Raw genomic sequence first — 20,831 nt, 5'->3', positions numbered from 1 at the left:
TGACATGCATGTTCTGATCTTCATTTTCTTATTCCACTGCTTGGTTCATATGAGATGATGTACTTGTTGACCTTTCACCGAAATGGGCTGCCTTCTGGTGAATCTGAATTAGCATTGCAAGAGGCCACCCGCGGTCAAGAGCTGCTTGCATGTAAGTCCGCCATTCTTCGGTGTTTGCTATAAGCATCAACTCCCAGAAATCCCCTTCAGTTCTCCAATTCGTCACAGTCTGAACGGTTAGAAAATGAGTCTTTGGATTCACATTGAATATCTCGTGAAACCATTTGCGTATGGAACCAAAACTCCTCTCTAAGGGTTTATCTATTCCGCACTCTATTCGTTCAAAAGCTGATAGATCTACTGCATACGCATCATGAGAAATATAGTAATCACCATAATGAACTTGAAAACGAAGCTTGCTCGACATATCTGGACACACAATCATGATATTAAATTGATTGCTAATCTACTGTTTCAACAAAAATAATTACAACATAATCTATTTGTAAAGCGTAGAAGAATTTTGGTTACCTGCAGTCGCCGGCTCGAAAATCCGACAGGGCTTCGCCTCTCTCCTTCCCTCCCTCTTTTTTCTTAGTTTCTGGAATTTTAGTGATGCAAATGAGGGGTGGGGGGACCAGCCAACCCTTATATAAGGGTGGGAGAGCCGGTTGCCCCGCAGCCGCGCGGCCAGGGCCGGCCGCCCCGCTGCCGGGCGGCCTGTGGGGCCGCCCGCCCCACTGCCCCACTGCCGGGCGACCGGCCCCCAGAGACCGGGGCGCAATTTTCTCCGCGAAATTTTTTCCAAAAATGCTCCTGCCGCCCGGCAGGGCGGGAGCCGGATATATTCCTGTAAATTTCCAAATCGAAAATATATTTTTTTGTAAAAAACGAAAATAAAAAAATAAAAAACCGCCTGCGTCGCGAATCAGACCAACAGGCAGCAGGCTTGCCTTCTTCACTCGACTCCTACTCCCTTCCCCAAAAATAAAAATAAAAATAAAAATAAAAAATCTCTTGCTCGATCCCTCCATGGATTCCTGCTGAGAATGAAACTGGAGGGAGGGAGGGAGGGAGACAGACAAACAGAGACAGAATCCAATCCAACATCCTTGGCACCACCCTCCCACTCCACTTGTGATTTGTCCGTGACTCCATTTCCATCGATTCCTGCTGCCTGCTGCTACGACCACGATCGAATGCCGCCGACGGAGACCTAGGGTTTCGATCTCGCCCACCAGCACCAGATGCCGCTCCGGGAGGCGCCGCTCCCGTCCAAACGGCTCGCCAGCGCGCGCCACTATGCCCCCGCCGCCGCCCCGCCGGTGCCGCCCCACCGTCCGCCGCGATCCGCCTCCATATCCACCGCCTCCGCCCGCAAGCCTCCCGAGCCGCTCCGGAGGGCCGTCGCCGACTGCCTCTCGCCGCCCGCGCCGCACACCCACGGTCCAGCTGCCGCCGCCGAGGCCTCGCGAACGCTCCGGGTACCAATCCATCCCTGTCTTGTCTACCATCGTTATTATGTGTACCAGCTACATTTCCGTACTCTACTTCGCGCATGCTGCCCGCCCCCTGTGCTAGGCCTTTGGTTCCCCTTGGGTGTGAATGCCAGTGCTGATATGTCTGTAAATGCACCGTGCAAACTTCATTTATCTCCAACCATCTAGGACCAGAAAAAAGGGGGGGGGGGGGGGGGGGGTATTTCCTGATGTGTTAGTTAAATACGCAGCAGAGCAGTGACGCTCCCTTGTTTACATGTCGACACGCTATTCGCTTTTGTAGACCCCCAGTATCGAGTGCCGGCTGTTCTCGACCTATTCGCGCCCCTCGTGTAACGCTTGCGTGCATTGAATGGCACAAGTTTGTGTCTATGCTTGTGGCAGTTAAAAATGGGAGAACAAACTTATATTCAACATTGTGAGTACGAATGGCCTCATAACACTACTTATCACAAGAATTCGGATACCCTTTGCTATATCGTGGTAGTTATGGTTTCATCATCACCAAAGAACTACTGACGTGTAGGACAACATACTGTACAACAGCGTAGCATGGCCTACACCATCTAGCCTGTTTATAATCATTTGAAATGTCAACACATTCTCTTGTCCAGGTGTGGTTATTTTTCTTCCTAAATTTCCTGGTATATCTGTTATTACCTCATAACTGGGGAGCACACCTGGCTTCTCTGCTTTGCGTGTTATACTGCTCTTGATGATGTCAGTGCTAGTTGCAAAGGAAGTTATCTAATGCAGCACAACATTTTCTTAATTTTTGTTATCACCTCCTTTGTATTTATGCCATTTCTAAATGGAGGTGATTATATGCTGACAGGATTATATAGCCAGCCCTTCAACCATCGATATGGCTTATAATGTCCTCATTGACCACGCTCTTGCAGAAAGTGATCGCAGGTATGCTTTCAGCTTTGACATCTTAATGTGATTCTTTGCAAGGCAACAGGGGAAACAGGAACTTAAATTTTTTCAGCATAATGTCCTAATTTAGAATAAATCTCTTGGTCAAAAAAGAAGAAAATCTCTTGTTTCTAAATGGCATACATCAACTAAATAAGTAGTTTTTAAATAAGAAATGCTTAACCTTATTCATTGCTTTGCTTGGTTCATTTTGAGATTCATTATGCATCTTTATGGGGTATTGACATCTCCCACTTTCTAATTTGGACAATCTTTTGAACCAGCCCAGCGGTCGTCCCAAGATGTGTGGCATTGTTAAAGAGATATCTTATCCGGTAACTGGATTGTTTCTTGCCACTTATTTCAGCTTGTGAAATTTGTTTGTACTAACCCTATTGGGCATTTGGTCTTCAGGTATATTCCAAGGGTCCAGACTCTGCGACAAATTGATCTTTTCTGTGCAAATACGATTGCAAAATGTGAGCCAATGGCAAATAACAGAGCAGAATCTCTTGGCCAAGTATCAGCAGCAGCTGCACCGAATGCCTCACCAATTGCCCCGCCAATATCCAACTTTGCTTCGGCATCTCTTGTGAAGTCTTTAAACTATGTTCGCTCATTGGTTGCAAGACATATTCCAAAATTGTCATTCCAACCTATAGTCCCGTCTGTTGCGTCCAAGCAGTCACTTCCTTCACTTTCATCATTTTTGAATAGGTCCTTAGTTTCTCAGCTAACTCCAGAAGTTATTAGCAATAGAGAACATCTTGAATTGAAGGAATGCCATAGTTCATCCAATTTGATATCATCAGCTAGCGATAAAGTTGACGGGGGTGAGCCTGGAGATGATAACAAATATATATCCTTTGACATTTTAAGCTGGCGATGGCATGTGTATGGCGAACGGAAGGCATCAACTTCTGCCAAAGAAAGGTATATCTCTTGTGCTTGTTGTTTTTTTCGTATCCCCATTTTTTGTTGTTGCCAACACTAACTATTTTTCTCATCTCCTACCACCAGCAGTGATTTTGTGGGTCTTCAAGATTTTCATACACATGGTTTTCTTGAGGTTGGTGCTGCAGCTCTTCTAGTTGGGGATATGGAAGCGAAAATTAATGATCAACAGTGGAAATATAGTGTTATCCAGGAATTTCCAGATATTGATTTGCTGCAACCTTCAACTTCTTCACCAAGTACTTTTGCGTCATCACAAAGCCATTTAAAAGCAATAACTGCCTCAAAACGCATGAAGTCAGGCCCAAATCATGTTTGGTATGCCTTACTATTTATTTATTTATTTATTTATTTATTTGTGTTGTTGTGATTATTAGCATATCATTCCTTTCATGCTCCTCTTAGTATTTCAAATGAAATTGTTCTGAGTTTTTCAATTTAATGTCTTGCATTTCCCTTTCCTTTTCTAGAGTCATTTTTCATTCGATTGAAATCTTTGCCTGCTGGCAAATTTCTTATTAATATAATAGTATCCTAAGATTTTTTAGTTGTAATCTTAATCAAATTAACTTATTCAGAAATAGTTTTCTGTATCTGGACAGCTGGCATATCCTTAATGTTCTAAGCAAATGTTAAACTGAAGGCCAGTGATACTTGCTGTCATCTAGATTCGTGCTTACTGTATAAAGCAGATGCCTACATAATTTTGTTACCACTTACAGTTGTTTTAAAGGAAAAAGGGTCAAAATAAACTTATTTTTAATAATCCGTCCTTTTCTTTTTGGTAGGATGAACATACCAGCAAACACCTTCCAGCCTCGAGCACGACCCCTTTTCCAGTATAGACACTACAGGTACTTATCTGTTTCATTTATTTACTTGGATGGTATTGCACACCCTCATTTGTTTGAACATCTGTATTTGTTTTCAATCATACGGATCCATGTCATTGTTGCATTCCTGAACCTAAATTCCACATAGGTTAATTTAAGATGAACTCATTATGACCCTTTACCCCCCCATATCCTTGATATACGGGAGAAAATATAGTTATCAAAGGCACTTTGAATCATATACCCTCACCTCTATATACTTCAGTTAGAACTTCATGTATCTTTATGATGTGTCACAGTCATTCCTGACGTTTTATTTGCATGTTTGTCTTGCTCATAATGTTACCTTCTTTTACTAGTGAGCAGCAACCCTTAAGATTGAATGCTGCTGAAATTTCTGAAGTCATAGCTGAAGTTTGTTCCGAAGCAACTTCAAATGCAAGTCAGTCTATTGCTCCATCAAGATTGAGCACCCAGAGTCGGCAACCTTCAGCAGATGTGGCATTCAGTGTCCTTATCAAACTTGTCATTGACATGTATAATTCTATAATCCCATTTCTTGTTATTTATTCACCAATCACCAATATCAAATTTCGCCAATTTTCTTGATATTTTAACTACCCTTGGCATTGTTGTCATGTATTCTCTTTTCACTAGTTTTACGACTGATATCATGGCCTGATCTACCTAAGAATTTGTTTGCCCAGCCAAGGTTATATCATGTTCAATTTTTATTATTTTTTACATGAATGTATTTTGAATTGCTTATCGCTCTTCTGTATTCATTTATGGCTCTGTTTTTGTTACATACTACTGTCAACAGTTGTGTTGTCTTGCCTATGCAGATTTAGGTTGATGTGCACATTGTAAGAAGTTACCTTTTTACAATCTCTTCTTTTTTAAATCAGATATTCAAATCATTTGTCACATAATACAAGAGTGCATGTATATATAAAATGGACAACAATAAATTTTGGAAGACAATAAAAATTCTTCTTTCAAGATGGTGATATTACATTTTAAAGGGATAGGTGAATTTCATGATTGAACTATCTTCCCCCCTAATCAATATTATGTGATAGGAAATAGTTTGTTTTACTACCCCGAACAATTCGCTTTATGTGTTTAACCCCTCAATAAAATTTGATAATTCCAAATTGATTTACTCCCCCAAACCATTCAAATTGGTCCATAAACTGCCCCAGGAGTAGCAGCAATGCCTGAGGCCTAGCTGATGTAGGCATGGCGCTGCTAGGGAGGCGAGAGCGCGCTGATTGCTAAGGTCAAGAAGTAATGGCAGGAGTTGCCGTTGGTGGTGGCGAAAGGAGTGAAGGTATCCGTATTGAGGTCGAGGGAGATGTAGGTTTGGGCACTGCTCTGCTTCGCCGTGCCTGCGCCTAGGCATATGAGAACTGAGTCATATGAGCCACATGTAAAAAGTCACTGTAAAATGGACTAAGGAACGAGTTTTACATGGTTTGAACAGTTAGGGATCTGGTATTGGAGTTGAGAGATGAAATTAAACCACCGTGTTAGTTAATGTACGAAAATTGACCAAATTCTTGTATATATTGTTGTTGCTAAAAGAAGTTCAGCACTATTCTTAACAATGAAGCGTTTTCACTTCTGTGCTACAGAAGATATACAACACTGATGTCTCTCGACGGTGATTATGAACACGTTTGCTATCAAAGTAGTTTAAACAGCTGCTAGCCTGTCATACCTTCTTATCTATCATATAATGTGATTGCTTTCTCAGGGGTCTTTATTTCTTTTAATCCAGGTATATGATGGATTCCGAAACTGCTGCACCCCTGACACTTTATATGCTTGAGGTGCGTATTTTTCATGATGGTTTCCTTCAAATCAACTTTCAATTCACTTTTGCACATTTTTAACTTGTCAGGGTATGTTGAGCTCTCAAAAGACATCTACCAGAACAAAGGCTCTTGATTTGATCCTAAATCTGGGGGTACATGCCCACCTACTGGAACCTATGGTTGTTGAAGATGCACCGCTTATAGATAAAAGTGAAACTGTGAACCATTCTTATCTAAGCAACGAATATGGATCAAGTATAGATGAACCTAGGGCAGCAGAACCTGAAGAAGAGCCAAAGATCAGTCCTGCTATTGATCAGTTTGAGTCATGGCTTCTTAAAATACTTTTTGAGGTTCTCCTTGTCCTAGTACAGGTATATTTTTTTTCTAGGACATTGATTCTGAGCATGCAGTTTATTTGTTATATTTGGGTTCTAATATCAAGGAAATGTGTTAGCCGTTAGCAAATATACTACTTTTTATTATTGCTCGCAGAAACAGTTATCTTTCACCTTTCTGTGCCATATTTATATTTATGGAACTATGTTCTTTTATGTTGCCGGGTGATGCTTCAATTTGCCCGTGTTTATGCTCCAATTTGTCCTTGTATTTTTTTTATATAGTTAATTCTAAGAATATTGTTTTTAGTACTAAAACATGATCAATGCTTATTAATCAATTTTGTGCCCTGTCTTTTTGTTAGCTGGTAAGCTGATATGTGTGATCATTTTTTTTTCTTGCTTCCATAGATGGAGGAACGACAGGAGATTGTGTGGGCCTCAGCTTTGAGTTGTCTATTTTACTTTGTTTGTGATGGAGGAAAAATTATCAGGAGTAGACTGGGAGGTCTGGACATAAGGGTAAACATAACTTTCTTCAAGTTCACTTTTGCTATGTTTCGCAACATTTCTTATTTTCCAAGCATAGTTGCAACATTTCTTAGTCCTGATTATCAACATTTCTTACTCCGGATTGTCACACGTTTCTGTAATACCTAAAAGATGTTTTATTTAATATTGGAGATAAATCATGTAGCTGCAAAGTTAGCCTGCAAAGTTAGCCATTTATATATTGCCTTGACTACTAGGTACAATATGATTTGAACATGCATCATAATTTTTGTTTACTGACTGGGAGTCAAAACCATTGGGGAAACCAAAAAGGCCAACTATCAGGACAACGGAGTAGTTGATCTCCGGATTTTGCTGACGTGTTTTTGAGATATGGCCACAGTACTATTCAATCTTAAGATTTTTGTTCTTGTAGGCTCTGCAATGCTCATTTGATTTCTTGGTATATGTAATGTGGTCTTTTCAATGTATTTGACACATGTTAGACTTTTGACTTCAGCAGTTCAGCCAAAATGTAGAGTATATACTCTTTACTAGTTTCCCCTGTTCCGCTAGGCGTCGATTAGCCGGCGATTAGGCGCGACTACGCGCTGGGCGAAGCCCGTCGCCTCGCCTATGGGGGTAGTCGCCCATCTAGGCGGGCGGAGGTGGCGACTGGCGCAGAGAAGCAGGGACAGGGGCGGCGGAGGTGGCGACCGGCGCGGAGGAGGCGGGGACGGGGGCGGCGGAGGTGGCGACCGGCGCGGAGGAGGCGGGGAAGGGGGCGGCGGAGGTGGCGACCGGAGCGGAGGCGGCGGGGACGGGGTCGGCGGAGGTGGCGAACGGCGCGGAGGAGGCGGGGGCGGGGGCGGGGGCGGCGGCGGCGCGGAGGAGGCTGGGACGGGGTCCCTGACCGGCGCCGCGGTCGGGATGGAAGGGATAGGGTTGGGGTCGGGATGGAAGGGATAGGGTTGATGAGGTAGATAAGTTTGCTACAAATTGGGTTTGGGCTGTTTTATGGGCTTTTTATGTAATATTTGGCCCATATGTGTTTTGTTTTTTCTTTTCTAATAGACTTTTGTAGGTAAAATATGAATGGATATAGAACGCCTAGCAAAACGCCTAGCAACGCCTAGGTGCGATTAATCCCGCCTAGGCTCTAGGCTGAGGGTCAGCGCCTAGAATCCGCCTAGCGCCTAGCGGAACCATGCTAGTTTCTATGAACGTTATTGCTGAAAATGTTCTTCAAGTCACTTGTGCATTTTTTTTAAATCCTGAACAGGTGATAAAGACTCTTCTTGAGATTAGTGTGGAGCACTCATGGGCAAAAGTAGTGCACAGCAAGCTCATATGCATGCTGACAAATATGCTGTACCAAGTATCAGATGTAACTCAGAATGGTGTTCGTGATACTCATTTTGTTCCTGAACATATTGATCTTCTTGGTGGAATTGACTATATTTGTCTTGAGGTTTGGTCTTGCTCTTAATTTGACACCTGGCCTTTCTTTATGTTGACTGGAATGGTTTTTTTAGTACCCCTGTTTTGACTGGATTTCCTATAGGGCAAGCTCAATAAATCATACATTATTATTAGAGAACTTTGCACTTGATCTGTTCTCCTCCCAATGATCCAATTTTTGGGCGCCTCCTTTAATCATAGATAGTATGAAAATTGGTGAAATAGAAAATCATTTTGAAACCCAATTTTTCTTGAATGCCTAAAAGCATTTCTTATAATCCTGAATTTGGAGAAAACTCAGCAAGACACAGTATTTGCTCTTTTTTCAACCCTTCGACCATTATACTTCATACTGATTTAAGTACTTGTAGGAGAGAATGAGTAGTATATTCCTCCAAACCCTAGAAGGGTGGGTAATATAGTAGCTGTACATAGGCCTCTAGATGGGCCATATGGGCCACTCACACATACACCAACACCCTCCCCCCCCGCAGTTTGAACTACCGGCGCAGCGGTGTTCAAGACTGGACAATAAAGAAAGCGCACACAGGGCAAACACCCCCCCTCCCCCGCAGCCACAACTAGCCACCTGCTACGTTGAGGCTGGAGCGAAACTCTGAGAAAGTCGAGGAGGGGAGACCCTTGGTGAAGATGTCAGCAAACTGGGAGGTGGTCGGGACATGGAGGACCCGAACATCGCCGATAGCGACCCTGTCGCGAACGAAGTGCAAGTTGATCTCCACATGCTTCGTCCGCTGATGCTGAACGGGGTTGGGGGAGAGATACACGGCGCTGACGTTGTCGCAGTAGACGAGCGGGCTCTTGGCGAGCAGGCTATGGAGCTCCGCCAAGAGCTGTCATAGCCAGGACGCCTCCGCCACGCCGTTAGTGACAGCACGGTACTCCGCCTCGGCACTGGAGCGGGAGACAACCGGCTGTCGCTTGGACGACCAGGAGACAAGGTTGCTGCCCAGGAAGACGGCATAGCCGGAAGTGGAGCGGCGAGTGTCCGGACAGCCAGCCCAGTCAGCGTCGGTGTAGACAACCAGCTCAGCAGAGGGAGAGCAGTGAAGAACCAGGCCGAAGTCAACAGTGCCACAGATGTAGCGGAGTAGATGCTTCGGCGCAGCAAGATGTGACTCCCGGGGATCATGCATATGAAGACAGACCTGCTGAACTGCAAAGGTGAGCTCCGGCCTGGTGAAAGTGAGGTACTGCAAGGCACCGGCAAGACTCCGGTAGGCAGTAGGATCAGCCACGGGATCACCCAGATCAGCAGACAGCTTCGCCTGAGTGTCGACAGGAGTGGAGCATGGCTTGCAATCAGTCATCCCAGCCCGCTCCAGAATATCAAGTGCATACTGCCGTTGGTGAAGGAAAAGGTTAGGCGGGCGAGGCTCAACAGTAACACCCAAGAAGTGATGGAGCTGACCAAGATCCTTCATAGCAAACTCCTGCTGTAGAGAGATGATGCGCTGAAGCAACTGCTGACTGGAGGTTGTGAGCACAATGTCATCAACATAGAGCAGTAGGTAGGCAGTCTCATTCCCACAGCGGTAGATGAATAGAGAAGTGTTAGACTTGGCCTTGGTGAACCCCAGAGTCAGCAAGAACGTGGCAAACCGAGAATACCAAGCCCGAGGAGCCTGCTTCAGACCATAGAGAGACTTGTTGAGCCGGCAGACCATATCCGGACGTCTGGAGTCCACAAATCCCGCCGGCTGACTACAGTAGACTGTCTCTGACAGAGTGCCATGGAGAAAAGCATTCTTCACATCCAGCTGGTGCACAGGCCATGAGTGAGAGAGAACGAGCTAGCCTTGTAGACGCTTATGCGTCCAGATCCACTTGCCAGTGACCACATTGCAACTAGATTGACGCGGCACGAGGTCCCACGTCTGGTTGGCAAGAAGAGCTGCATACTCATCTTCCATCGCACGACGCCAGTGAGGATCCGCCAGGGCGTCGCGGACAGAGGAGGGTATCGGAGAGATCCGCGGCTCTCCCTCGGTGGCGGAGAGAGTCGCGGGCTGAGAAGCCATCCGCCGAGTCACCATAGGATGAATATGACTAGGGTCCCGATGGATGACTGGCGGGTGGTACACAGCCGGCTCGACTCGAGAGCGAGTCGACGAAGGCGGCTGCGGCGACGGCTCTGGTGTACGTGGCGGTGGAGACTTCGGTGCCGGAGTCGGGTCCGGCGCCGGTGCTGGCACCAAATGACGCCGGTACACCTGCACTGGCTGGGCGTAGCGCGCAGGCGCCGTAGGAGGCACCGGGGCCACGCGTGGCACAGCAGGAGACACCGGGGCCGCGCGTGGCACGATAGGTCTCGGGGCCGCGCGTGGCGCGACAGAAGGCACCGGGGCTGCACGTGGCACGACAGCAGGCACCGGGGCCGCGCGTGGCACGACAGCAGGCACCGGGGCCGCGCGTGGCGCAGCAGAGATCACCGGAAGCGGTGTTGGTGTACCAGGAGAACCTGCGGGAGGACAGATAGACAAAGGTGGCTGAACCACCGGGTCAGGCGAAAACAGGGACTCCAACTCGGGGTCAGGGGAAGGTGTAGAGGAGGTGGAGTAAGGGAAATCCGACTCGTCAAACACAATGTGTCGGGAGATGAGGACCCGGCGAGAGGTGAGGTCAAAGCAGCGGTACCCCTTGTAGTCAGGGGAGTAACCAAGAAACACACACCGTGTCGAGCGGGGCGCTAGCTTGTGAGTAGCAGTGGCGGAGATGTTAGGGTAACATGCACACCCGAAGACACGGAGGTGATCGTAGCAAGGAGGGGTACCGAAAAGGGCGTGGTGTGGAGTGGGAGCAAGGCAAGCCGTGGACGGAAGGCGGTTGAGCAAGTAGGTGGCAGTGTGGAGACTCTCAGCCCAAAAGCGGGGAGGCAGAGAGGCCTAGATCAGAAGGGTGCGCATGACGTTGTTCGTCGTGCGAATCATTCGCTCAGCCTTGCCGTTCTGGGGAGAGGTATACAGACAAGATATACGCAGCTGAACACCCCGAGAGAGGAAGAAAGAACGGGAGGTGGTGTTATCGAACTTACGCCCGTTGTCACACTGGACGGCCTTAATGGTGGGACCGAACTGAGTGTACACCCAGGCAAAGAAGTGGAGGGTGGGAAAAGTCTCAGATTTGGCGCGCAATATAGCCAGAAATGTTGGGTACAGGAGATGTCCACAGGTCACAGTGAACAAGATCAAAGTCATGCGTCGCATGCGAAGAAGAAAAAGGAAGTCTAACATGACGACCTAGCTGGCACGCATGACAGATGTGCTCAGCAGGAGCTCTAGTACAAGGAACATCGGTACTACAACTAAGCTGAGCCAAAACGTCGCGGCCGGGGTGACCAAGACGGCGGTGCCAGGCGGTGGAAGACGGCGTCGCGGCAAAAACGGCAGACGAAGAAGTCGAAGGTGGTGCAGTGGAAGAAGGAAGGCGAAGGGTGTAAAGGGGCCCCGTGCTATCACATCGGAGGAGCGGACGTCGGGAAGCCGAATCCTTCACAGTAAGACCAGAAGAGTCAAATTCGATGGAACAAGAATTGTCAGCTGTAAACTGGCGAATGGAAATAAGGTTATGAACCATCTGAGGAGCAACAAGAACATTGGGAAGACGAAAAGAACCAGGAGCAGAACCCACGGCGGTGACAGGAAGGCAAGACCCATCACCAACCATGATGGAAGAAGGACAAGAAGGGTGGGGTCGGACGGAAGAAAGTATACCAGCATCTGGGGTGGTGTGGAAGGTGGCACCCAAGTCAACGATCCACTCGGTGCTAACTGGCGGCGTCAGCCCCATGGTGCTGAAGGACTGTGCCAGCGCGGCCTGGTCCCCACCCCCAGGCCAGGCCGGCTGCTGGCTGGGCTGAGCGGGCGGGGTCCAGGACGGCGCAAACAGGAGAGTAGCACCGGTGAACATGGCCGCCGGCTGGGGCTGAGGACGAGGCCCCCCCTCCCCCGACCCTGAAACGGCCACATCGAGATGCGCTCTGACCATGGGTTGCTGAAGGATGGCCAGGGCGTACCTCCAGGGCCAGGAGCAGGAGTGGGAACCGGAGTCGGAGTGCCCCGACGGCCCCCACCAGCACCACCACCACCAGGAGCAGTGCCGCCAGCACCACCACCACCACGTCCCCCCCCCCACCCCCGGTCTGGCCGGTGGGAGGAGCACCAAGGAGGGAGGTGGCAGGCGAGGCGGAGGAAGCCGGTGGAGCAATCACGAGCGCGGTGGAGGTGGACGAGGACGAGCCGGTCGCGGGACCCCTGGTGATCTCGAGGACGAGGTCGTCCCGGACCTGCAGGAAGGAGGGGAAGGGCCTTTGGTGGGTGATATATGTCCGCAGGTGGTCATAGTTGCTGTTGAGACCTCGTAGGACATTGAGCACCAAGACCCGGTCGGGCACCCGAGGTTGTGAAGAGCATCGGCCATCCCCTTCATCCTCCTGCAGAGAGGTCCCCCTGCTCGAAGGTGCGGAAGGAGGCGTTGAGCTGGAGAGCGTGGGCCTCGGTGTTGCCGAGGAACTGTTGCTCAAGAGCCAGCCAGGCCTCTCGCGCGGTGCCGCCGTGAGTCCTGCAGCTCTAGGGAAATTCTCCCAAAGATCCAGGACATGACGACGCTGTCGAGGCGTAGCCACACCAGGTCCCTCGCCTCGATCGGCGTGTCGAGGAGGACGTATTCGTCGAGGGCGTAGCGGCGGAGGGCGAGGAGGACCTGGTCCCGCCAGCGCTCATAGGAGGAGGACGTAGGGTCGAGAAGGACGGAGACCAGCGCCTTGATGTTCTGGACGCCGGCGGCCTGGAGGTGGAGCTGGACCACCATGGGGTCGGTCAGGTCGATCCGGGGTCCAGATCTAGTGGGCGGAGCCTGGTGGGAGGACGAAGCGCCGTGCTCGGTGAAGGGGACGACAGGTTGCTTGCCGGAGGAGACAAGGAAGTAGTGCTCCACCTCGGCGACCCGACGAGTGAGAGCGTCGGCCGTGGAGCGCTCGCGCTCCCAAGCGAGGGCAGCTGCGCGGACACGCTCTTGAGCCGCTGAAGCCTCGGACTTGGCGGCGAGAAGAGCCGCGGCGAGAGCAGCGTCGGCCGTAGCAGCTCCGGTGACGATCGGCTGCCCGCGGAAGGCAGCGGCGGCGAACGGCGCGTCCGCGAAGGGCATACCGAGCCCAGGCCATGGAGGAGGTGGAGCGCGGGCTCGAGCCGGGCGAGGGCGGCGGCGGGTCGGGGTGGCCGGATTTGGGGCCAAGCGGCCGTTGCGCCAGGGGCAGGGAACGTAGCAGCGCCGGCGCTGAGAGGGGGTGGAAGGGAAGAGAGGGGAGGGAAGGAGAGGGGTGGCGGCGCCGGCGGCCGGCCGGCCATGGCGCCGGCGGCGGCGGCTGGAGGGTGGGAGGAGAGAGAAGGCTTGGCTAATGATACCATGTAGGAGAGAATAAGTAGTATATTCCTCCAAACCCTAGAAGGGTGGATAATATAGTAGCTGTACATGGGCCTCTAGATGGGCCAAATACATGGGCCACTCACACATACACCAACACTTCTAAAAACAGTATGACTTGCTTTCTAAATAATATTTGTTTCATCATTATGTACGATGTGTTAATAGCCTCTTCCAAATTGATTTATATTATCAATATTTCTATTAACGAGTACTAAAAAAATACAATGAAGGTTGGCTCCCACGATAACTTCTATAGCTTTTCCTGGGAACATGCCGTGAAAATCGTGAATTAAAAAGTTGTTTATGAGATGACAGATTGCCCTTGGTAGTTCATAACCAGCGGCCAGTTCCATTTTGAACCTTCATCTGTTATGAAATAACACATTGCCCTTATCATAGTGTTTTGATATTTCTGACTTTGTTGGAGGTTTCTTGGTTAATATACTTAATTATGGCATCTTTTATCTATGTCTTAATGAAATTTATCTATCACCTTTACAGTATTCACGAGCCAACTCCAGGGAGGAGAAGCGGGATTTATTTTATGTCATTTTTGACTATGTAGTGCATCAAATAAATGAAGCGTGCCTAGCTGGTGGTATTTCAACCTATACTTATGATGATGCCCAGCCCCTTGCTTCCCTTCTTGCATTCGCTGATGCTCCTGAGGCCTTTTATATATCTGTGAAGCATGGTGTTGAAGGCGTCGGTGACATGCTGAGGAAAGCTATATCGGCGGCATTATCACAGTCTGCACAATATGACCAATTGAATGTGGTACAGTGTGTTGGTATTATTATTTACTAATTTATATGTTAGACTAAGATATGGGCATATCAGTCTTTCTTTTGGCTCTTTTCCTCCAATGCTAAGGCTCTTTGCTTATATGAAGCTGAGACAATCTGGTGCTACTTGATGCAGGTGTAGAACCTTCGTTGAATAGTTAGCCACTTAGCCCCTTTTATCTCTTATAGAAATGCAAATATATCATTATTACTCAATATGCAGAATGAATAAGCTACCTGTATGCACAACCATAATGACTTCTCTAATCAACTGTTTAATCTGGTATCACTAATGATGGTCTATACATGTGCATATAGAAACAGCCAGTAAATATTGAATATTTGCTCACTAGTTTTCATAATTACGTATATAGATCGAAGCTTATGTATCTCTTTTTACAATTAAATGTATCTTATAGATCTTTTGTAATAGGGACTAGGTAGTGTGTGGATGATCTGGAAGCCGCACAAAATTTGTTTTGGAGAAGCACTTTTCTCATTTTGATCAAAATGTCTATTTATGTAGCTTCTGGACAAGGTTATGAGGAAACTTGATGGAACTGTCAGCACATTTTCCAGGATTGACAATGAGTTTTCTTATATGATCCAAGTAACAAAATCATGCAAGTGCTTTAGCAGCATTAAAGACGGATGTGATGATGCTGATGTTGCGCTTAGAGCCAGGCTTTGCTGGGCTACTTTGCACTCACTTCTTCACTCACAGATTTCATCATATAGACACCATGGATATATTTGGTTAGTTGAATTGCTCCTTTCAGAAATCAGTGAAGAAACAGATGGTTCTATATGGTCTAAAATAAAAAAGCTTCAAGAGGAAATTGAAGTTGCTGGTAGCCAGGATCTATCATGTTCAGAAGTTTCTCTGCCTGTTTGTATGCTCTGTGGGCTTCTTAAGTCAAAACACAACTTCATTAGGTGGGGATTCCTGTATGTGCTGGACAAATTTCTGATGCGTTGCAAATTATTATTGGATGACAGTGATATGCAAGACCAAACAACTGCTAATCATAGCAAAAACTGTCTTGATAAAGCTTTTGCGGTTATAGATATTATGAATAGTGCTCTGTTACTAGTAGTTCAAAACAATGAGACAGACCATATCAACATCTTAAAGGTAATTCCTTGATGTATTTCAATTTTGGTGCATGCATATGTCATACATACAAGTCAGCACCATTTGCATATGGCACCAGTTGAAAAGAATGATGTTGCATCAGCTACATTTAAAGTAGAAGTAATATAGTATCCTTTCTTGATTATGGGAATTTGGAATAGTTCAACAACCTATGAGTTGATTCTCCTCTCAGTTACTAGTTTCTTGCCTTATCGATTGAAAATTAGAGAACATTATTTGGAGTCCATTGAACTTATTCAAATCATTCTATTACCTCTGGATCTCCTACATAATGAGGTGATGAAGTTTACGTAATACTACAAATTTGACTATTTTTGTGATTTGGTCCTTCCTCTTTCAGATGTGTGACATGCTGTTCTCTCAATTATGCCTGAGAATTCCTTCCACAAATGCGATGCATGCCGGGGGCCTTCAGTCCCTTGGTCAACTTTTTGGTTGTACAACCAAGAACATTGATAGTCATTTGGAAACCCTTGCATCACACCAAAGTGTTGCAAACAAGAATCTTTGCCGGAGCGAGACATTGCAAGATGTTGGCATGAATCAATCTGCTCAATCCACTTTACTCTGTGAAGCATCAATGGCGGCACTACTTCTGAGAGGGCTCGCAATAGCTCCCATGCAACTTGTAGCCCGTGTACCAACTTCTTTGTTTTTCTGGCCATTGATTCAGCTTGAAGGGGCAGCCAGTGATGACATTGCATTAGGTATTGCTGTTGGTAGCACAGGAAGAGGCAATCTTCCTGGTGCTACATCAGATATTCGAGCAGCACTTCTGTTACTATTGATTGGTAAATGCACAGCTGATCAGGAGGCACTGAAGGAGGTAGAAGGCAATGAGTTCTTCAGGTATCCTCCTTTTATAGTCCATTATCTTGGTAGGGAGCATCTCCAACAGATTACTCATCCCTCTCCCCAATACTAAAAAAAATTTGATGTTTTGGTGATTGGAGTTGCTCCAGCAGATTACTAATCCAATCCCCATTGCCTAAAAAAATTTTGTAATCACTAAAACACACCTCCCTCTCACCTAAATGAAGGGGATTCATCCCTCTACCCTATCCTTGGTGCTTTGATTTTGGTAGTCTGCTGCAGCAACCATTAACAAAAACACAAAAGTAGTCATCGGTAATGGAGAGTGTCTTTTGGATGTGAGGTACGGGTAATCTGTTGAAGATGCTTTAATAGTTATAATGTCTAATGTGTATCCAATGATTGATATTCATCCATTCAACCAACAGGGGTCTTCTGGATGATACGGATTCAAGGGTAGCATATTATTCAGCTGCTTTTCTTCTGAAGGTATGTCTGAGGCAACTGCTGATTGATTGCTGATAGTTCTACTCTGGTTTGCCTTAACACAGTTTGTATGAACAGAGAATGATGACAGAGGAACCAGAGATCTATCAGCGGATGCTTCAGAGCCTCATTTCGAAAGCTCAACAGGTTAAGGTCTTCTGCCCTATTTATCTCGTAGGGATGAAATCTGAAACATTTACAGGAACAGTGCTATGCAAATTGTACCCAATAGCTTCTGCTGACATGTTGAGGCAGTTCAAGCCTCTTAAGAAATTTCATTCCGTGTCTATCCTATCACTGAATTATGTTGATGCTGACATGTTGTTTGTGTTGTCGCCAGTGTAACAATGAGAAACTTCTGGAGAACCCATACCTTCAAATGCGTGGAATATTGCAGTTATCAAATGACCTAGGAGTGCAATGATAAGGCCAAGATGGCATTTTAATGGATAAAGCTATAGGTTAGAATCTGTAGTAATTTAAGCTGTGTTTGTTGCAGAAGAATCTGAAACTGCCTTCCTCTGCTCCAACTTAAGAAAAGGTGTGTCCTCCTGAACTAATTCGCTGTCATATCATTGCGGTATGTTGGAATTGCATGTTTGTCTAGAGTTAGTCTACTTGACATGGTGTACTATATATTTTTAATGCTAGCATCTAGAAAAAAGAGATGTGCAGTGCAGGGCCCTCTTTTGTCTTGTCTATCTGTAGATTCAGCCATTCAGGAGCAACGTGATTTTCCATATGTGGCATTTGCCCATTAGTCTAGAATATGCCAGGCTTCCAGAACAGTACTCCATGTGTGCTTTATTATGGGGTCACTAACATTTCTTTTTAATATTTTTACAGATGCAATGCGAATCATGTAAATTACTGGGTTGGTCGGATTCATGTACAGGCCTCTGAATTTCTTCGTTCTTTGTTGGACTTGGTGAATATCTTTCCGTGGGAGCCACTGTGATTGACAGGATAATTTGGAGATCATCCTGTGTTATGGACACCGTGCCATCATGGTTTACCTACCTGGATGAATTGACAAAGGTTAAAGACTCTACAATTTTGTAATGCTGACCATTGAGATCGAGGCAGCACTTTTTTTTTTGAGGCATGCTCGGTTCAATAAGTAGGTCTTTTCCTTACCTTTGTGTTTGGTCTCCTTTACCTTTTCATATATGGCAAACTGACAAGGAGTGTATGTATTGCCGAGTAATAACAATGTAAATTTGTAGGGTGGTGGTGGAAAATTTGGAGATGATGTATCGCTCTGTCTTAGTTATCATGTTGGTTGGTTAATTGTAACTAGCAGCACTGTTGGTTGTGTATATGGAATGTTGACCTGTGCACTTTCTGTTGTGGTTTTGGTGCGATTGCAAAACGTGGATGGTGAAGATGATGTTTAATTGCCTCATCTTTTTTATGTGCAATTGCCGCAGATTTTGGTATGCTGAATTGTTGACTGTTTTGCTCTGTACGCTGGCGAACACACGGACTGAGCGTTTGGTCAGTCGCCGACGCAGACGGAGGACAACGAAACGTGATGGAACCACAAGTGGACAGGGCAATCGCGTCAATTCACCAGTGCCTCTGCGCCAGCTGGCATCTGCTGTTGCTTCCACCCGGTTTTTTTTCAAAGAAAAAAAAGATGGATCGGAACTACATGGGATAGATTGTCCTGGATCTAATAATTAGGTCGCCCAACCAGACAAATATGACTCGATCCACAAAAAAATGCCGACCTGACCTGGTCAAATGTGTTGTGGGCTCTAGAGGTGGTAAAAGGCTCAAGATTTTGAACTAGAAAATCTAAGAGTCAGACTCTAATTTTATATAATTTTAAGCTAAATAATTTAAGAGTCTTATTAGTCTGTGAAGAGATCAATAGGGTCATGGCTCATTACCATCCCTAGTGGGCTCAGACCAATATTTATGGCCTGATCTAAAACAAGGGCCAGGCATAGGATAAAATTATTAGCCTAAAATCTGAAAAAATGACCTAACCCGAAAATTGCACACAAGCTGAACTCTGACCCGACCTGATGTGACTGAAAAATCCAACCTGGTATCGAGCACGAGCCAAAAACTCTCCGTCTACTCCTATTATGTAATACCGTTGGTACTAGTTAAAATAAACTGCAAAAAAAAAAAGACAGGCGGTCGAAAGGACAAAAGTGCCCCTGCGGCCCCACTCTCGTTGTCATCCCCTCTCCCTGTCCTCTCATCCCGGTTCGCGCATGGGGCATCATAGGCGCTGCTCCTCCGGCGACCGGTGGTGGTGCTCCTGGCGGCCAGTGGTGGTGCTCCCAGCGGCTGGCGGTGGTGCTCCCGCGCAGCGACCCCTCTCTCGTCGCCCTCCCCATCGTCCTTACCCCCAGGTGTAGCGAAAATGGCCTCTCATGCCATATTTCAATATAATGTTTTGGCGATTGATGACACACACAACACTTGGACTAATGTGATTGTTAAGATGACTATTCTCAAGCTTTTAGGTTCAAGTGATGACAAAGAGAAGAGAGGCGTAGCAAGGCCCGAAGGGCCACCCCTACGGGGGTTCCGCTACCCGGTTAGCGGACGGGGGTCGAGGGGACAAGAATCGAAGAGACTGTGAAGAAATTCAATACACCGGTTGAACCGACGTTAAGGAAAATACACACGCCGGTGTAATTGTCCAGAAGCTGGAAACTGAAGGTACACTCACCGGATTAACCGACGTTGAAGAAAATGCATACGTCGGTGCATTGCCAAACGAAGACCGATGAAAATACATACACCGGTTGAACCGACGATGCATCGGTCAATTGCATCGGTTCAGTTGTCCAGAGAGGTGGTTTTTGGAGGAACGTGAAGAAGTTACAATCACCGGTTAAACCGACGCTAATTTTACATACACCGGTTGATTGCATCGGTTAAACCGGCGATACACCGGTTAATTGCTAACGGCTAGTTTTTCAAGTAGCAGTTTACATACACCGGTTAAACCGACGATGGCTTTGGAGGTACGTCGGATTAACCGGCGTTAAGCGTTTTTCTGGCAGCTTTTCTCCAACGGCTATATTTGCTTGTGCTGCCTATATATACCCCCAAGGCCGGGTCATTTGAAAGTGCTGGAGTTCAAGGAAGTATACAAGAGCTAAAGATCATCTCCAACCACCATAGAGCTTCATTGTACATCATATAGGCTTAAGCACACTTGTGAGAGTGCTTAGTGCTTGTTTAGGCTTAGTTCTTGAGAGAACTAGCTTGAGAGAAAGTCTTGCTGCGGCAAGCAACTTGTGTACTCGTCGTGTGACCCTCCGACTTGGTGTGGAGTGGCAACGACACTTTGTGCGGGGAAGGAGGCCCCTACTTGGTGTTAAAGCTCCAAGATAGTGAAGACGGTGCCGTGGTGACGCTTCGAGATAGACGGTGGCGGTGACCTCGTCTTTGTGACTTGGCGTCACTTAGCCTTTGCTTGTCGGGAGCCTTGGAGGCGTGGCAAGACGGTGATCAAGCGAAGAGACTCGGCATCCCACTTGTTCTTTGTGAGCAAGTGGCCGTGGACGTAGGGAGGGACTTTGGTGTCCTAACCGAACCACGTTAAATCGTGTGTCTTGGTGTCTTCACGGGAGTTTGCATATCCTCTCCCTTACCGCTTTACTTACCGCATTACGTTTCCGCATTTACTCTTTCTTGCTTACCTTTACTTTCCTAGTTAGTTTGATTAGGATTGGCTATAGGTTGCAAGTCTTTTGGGGTAAGTAGAGGGTAGCATAGATAAACCTTAGTCATAACTAGCATGTGTAGGACATGTTAGGTTTATCTTATGCAATTAGATTGAGCCCTAGGATAGAAAAGCGA

At 46.7% G+C, this 20,831-nt stretch overlaps 1 protein-coding gene across 3 annotated transcripts; it reads left to right on the top strand.

Annotated features, from left to right (window-relative positions):
- Nucleotides 1–1,014: 1,014 nt before the first annotated feature.
- On the top strand, nucleotides 1,015–18,349 carry LOC120709390. 3 transcript variants are annotated; one of them, XM_039995020.1, is made up of 18 exons: nucleotides 1,015–1,484; nucleotides 2,335–2,414; nucleotides 2,702–2,752; nucleotides 2,832–3,350; nucleotides 3,441–3,689; nucleotides 4,160–4,225; nucleotides 4,564–4,740; nucleotides 5,988–6,039; nucleotides 6,111–6,398; nucleotides 6,774–6,884; nucleotides 8,137–8,325; nucleotides 14,262–14,537; nucleotides 15,072–15,680; nucleotides 16,042–16,550; nucleotides 16,943–17,003; nucleotides 17,079–17,147; nucleotides 17,341–17,541; nucleotides 17,847–18,345. In XM_039995020.1, exons 1-17 carry the CDS (start codon nucleotides 1,248–1,250, stop codon nucleotides 17,422–17,424), a joined length of 3,627 nt encoding a protein of 1,208 aa, XP_039850954.1. In that variant the 5' UTR covers nucleotides 1,015–1,247; the 3' UTR covers nucleotides 17,425–17,541; nucleotides 17,847–18,345. The 3 variants fall into 3 exon arrangements, with proteins under 3 accessions (XP_039850954.1, XP_039850953.1, XP_039850955.1); XM_039995019.1 differs by having other exon boundaries at nucleotides 1,080–1,484; nucleotides 3,438–3,689; nucleotides 17,847–18,349; XM_039995021.1 differs by having other exon boundaries at nucleotides 1,348–1,484; nucleotides 2,707–2,752; nucleotides 3,438–3,689; nucleotides 17,847–18,349.
- Nucleotides 18,350–20,831: the final 2,482 nt, after the last annotated feature.

This window comes from Panicum virgatum, chromosome 5K (genome assembly GCF_016808335.1).
Source record: "Panicum virgatum strain AP13 chromosome 5K, P.virgatum_v5, whole genome shotgun sequence".
NCBI classification, from domain to species: domain Eukaryota; kingdom Viridiplantae; phylum Streptophyta; class Magnoliopsida; order Poales; family Poaceae; genus Panicum; species Panicum virgatum.
This window is presented reverse-complemented; position numbering and strand designations above follow the sequence as displayed.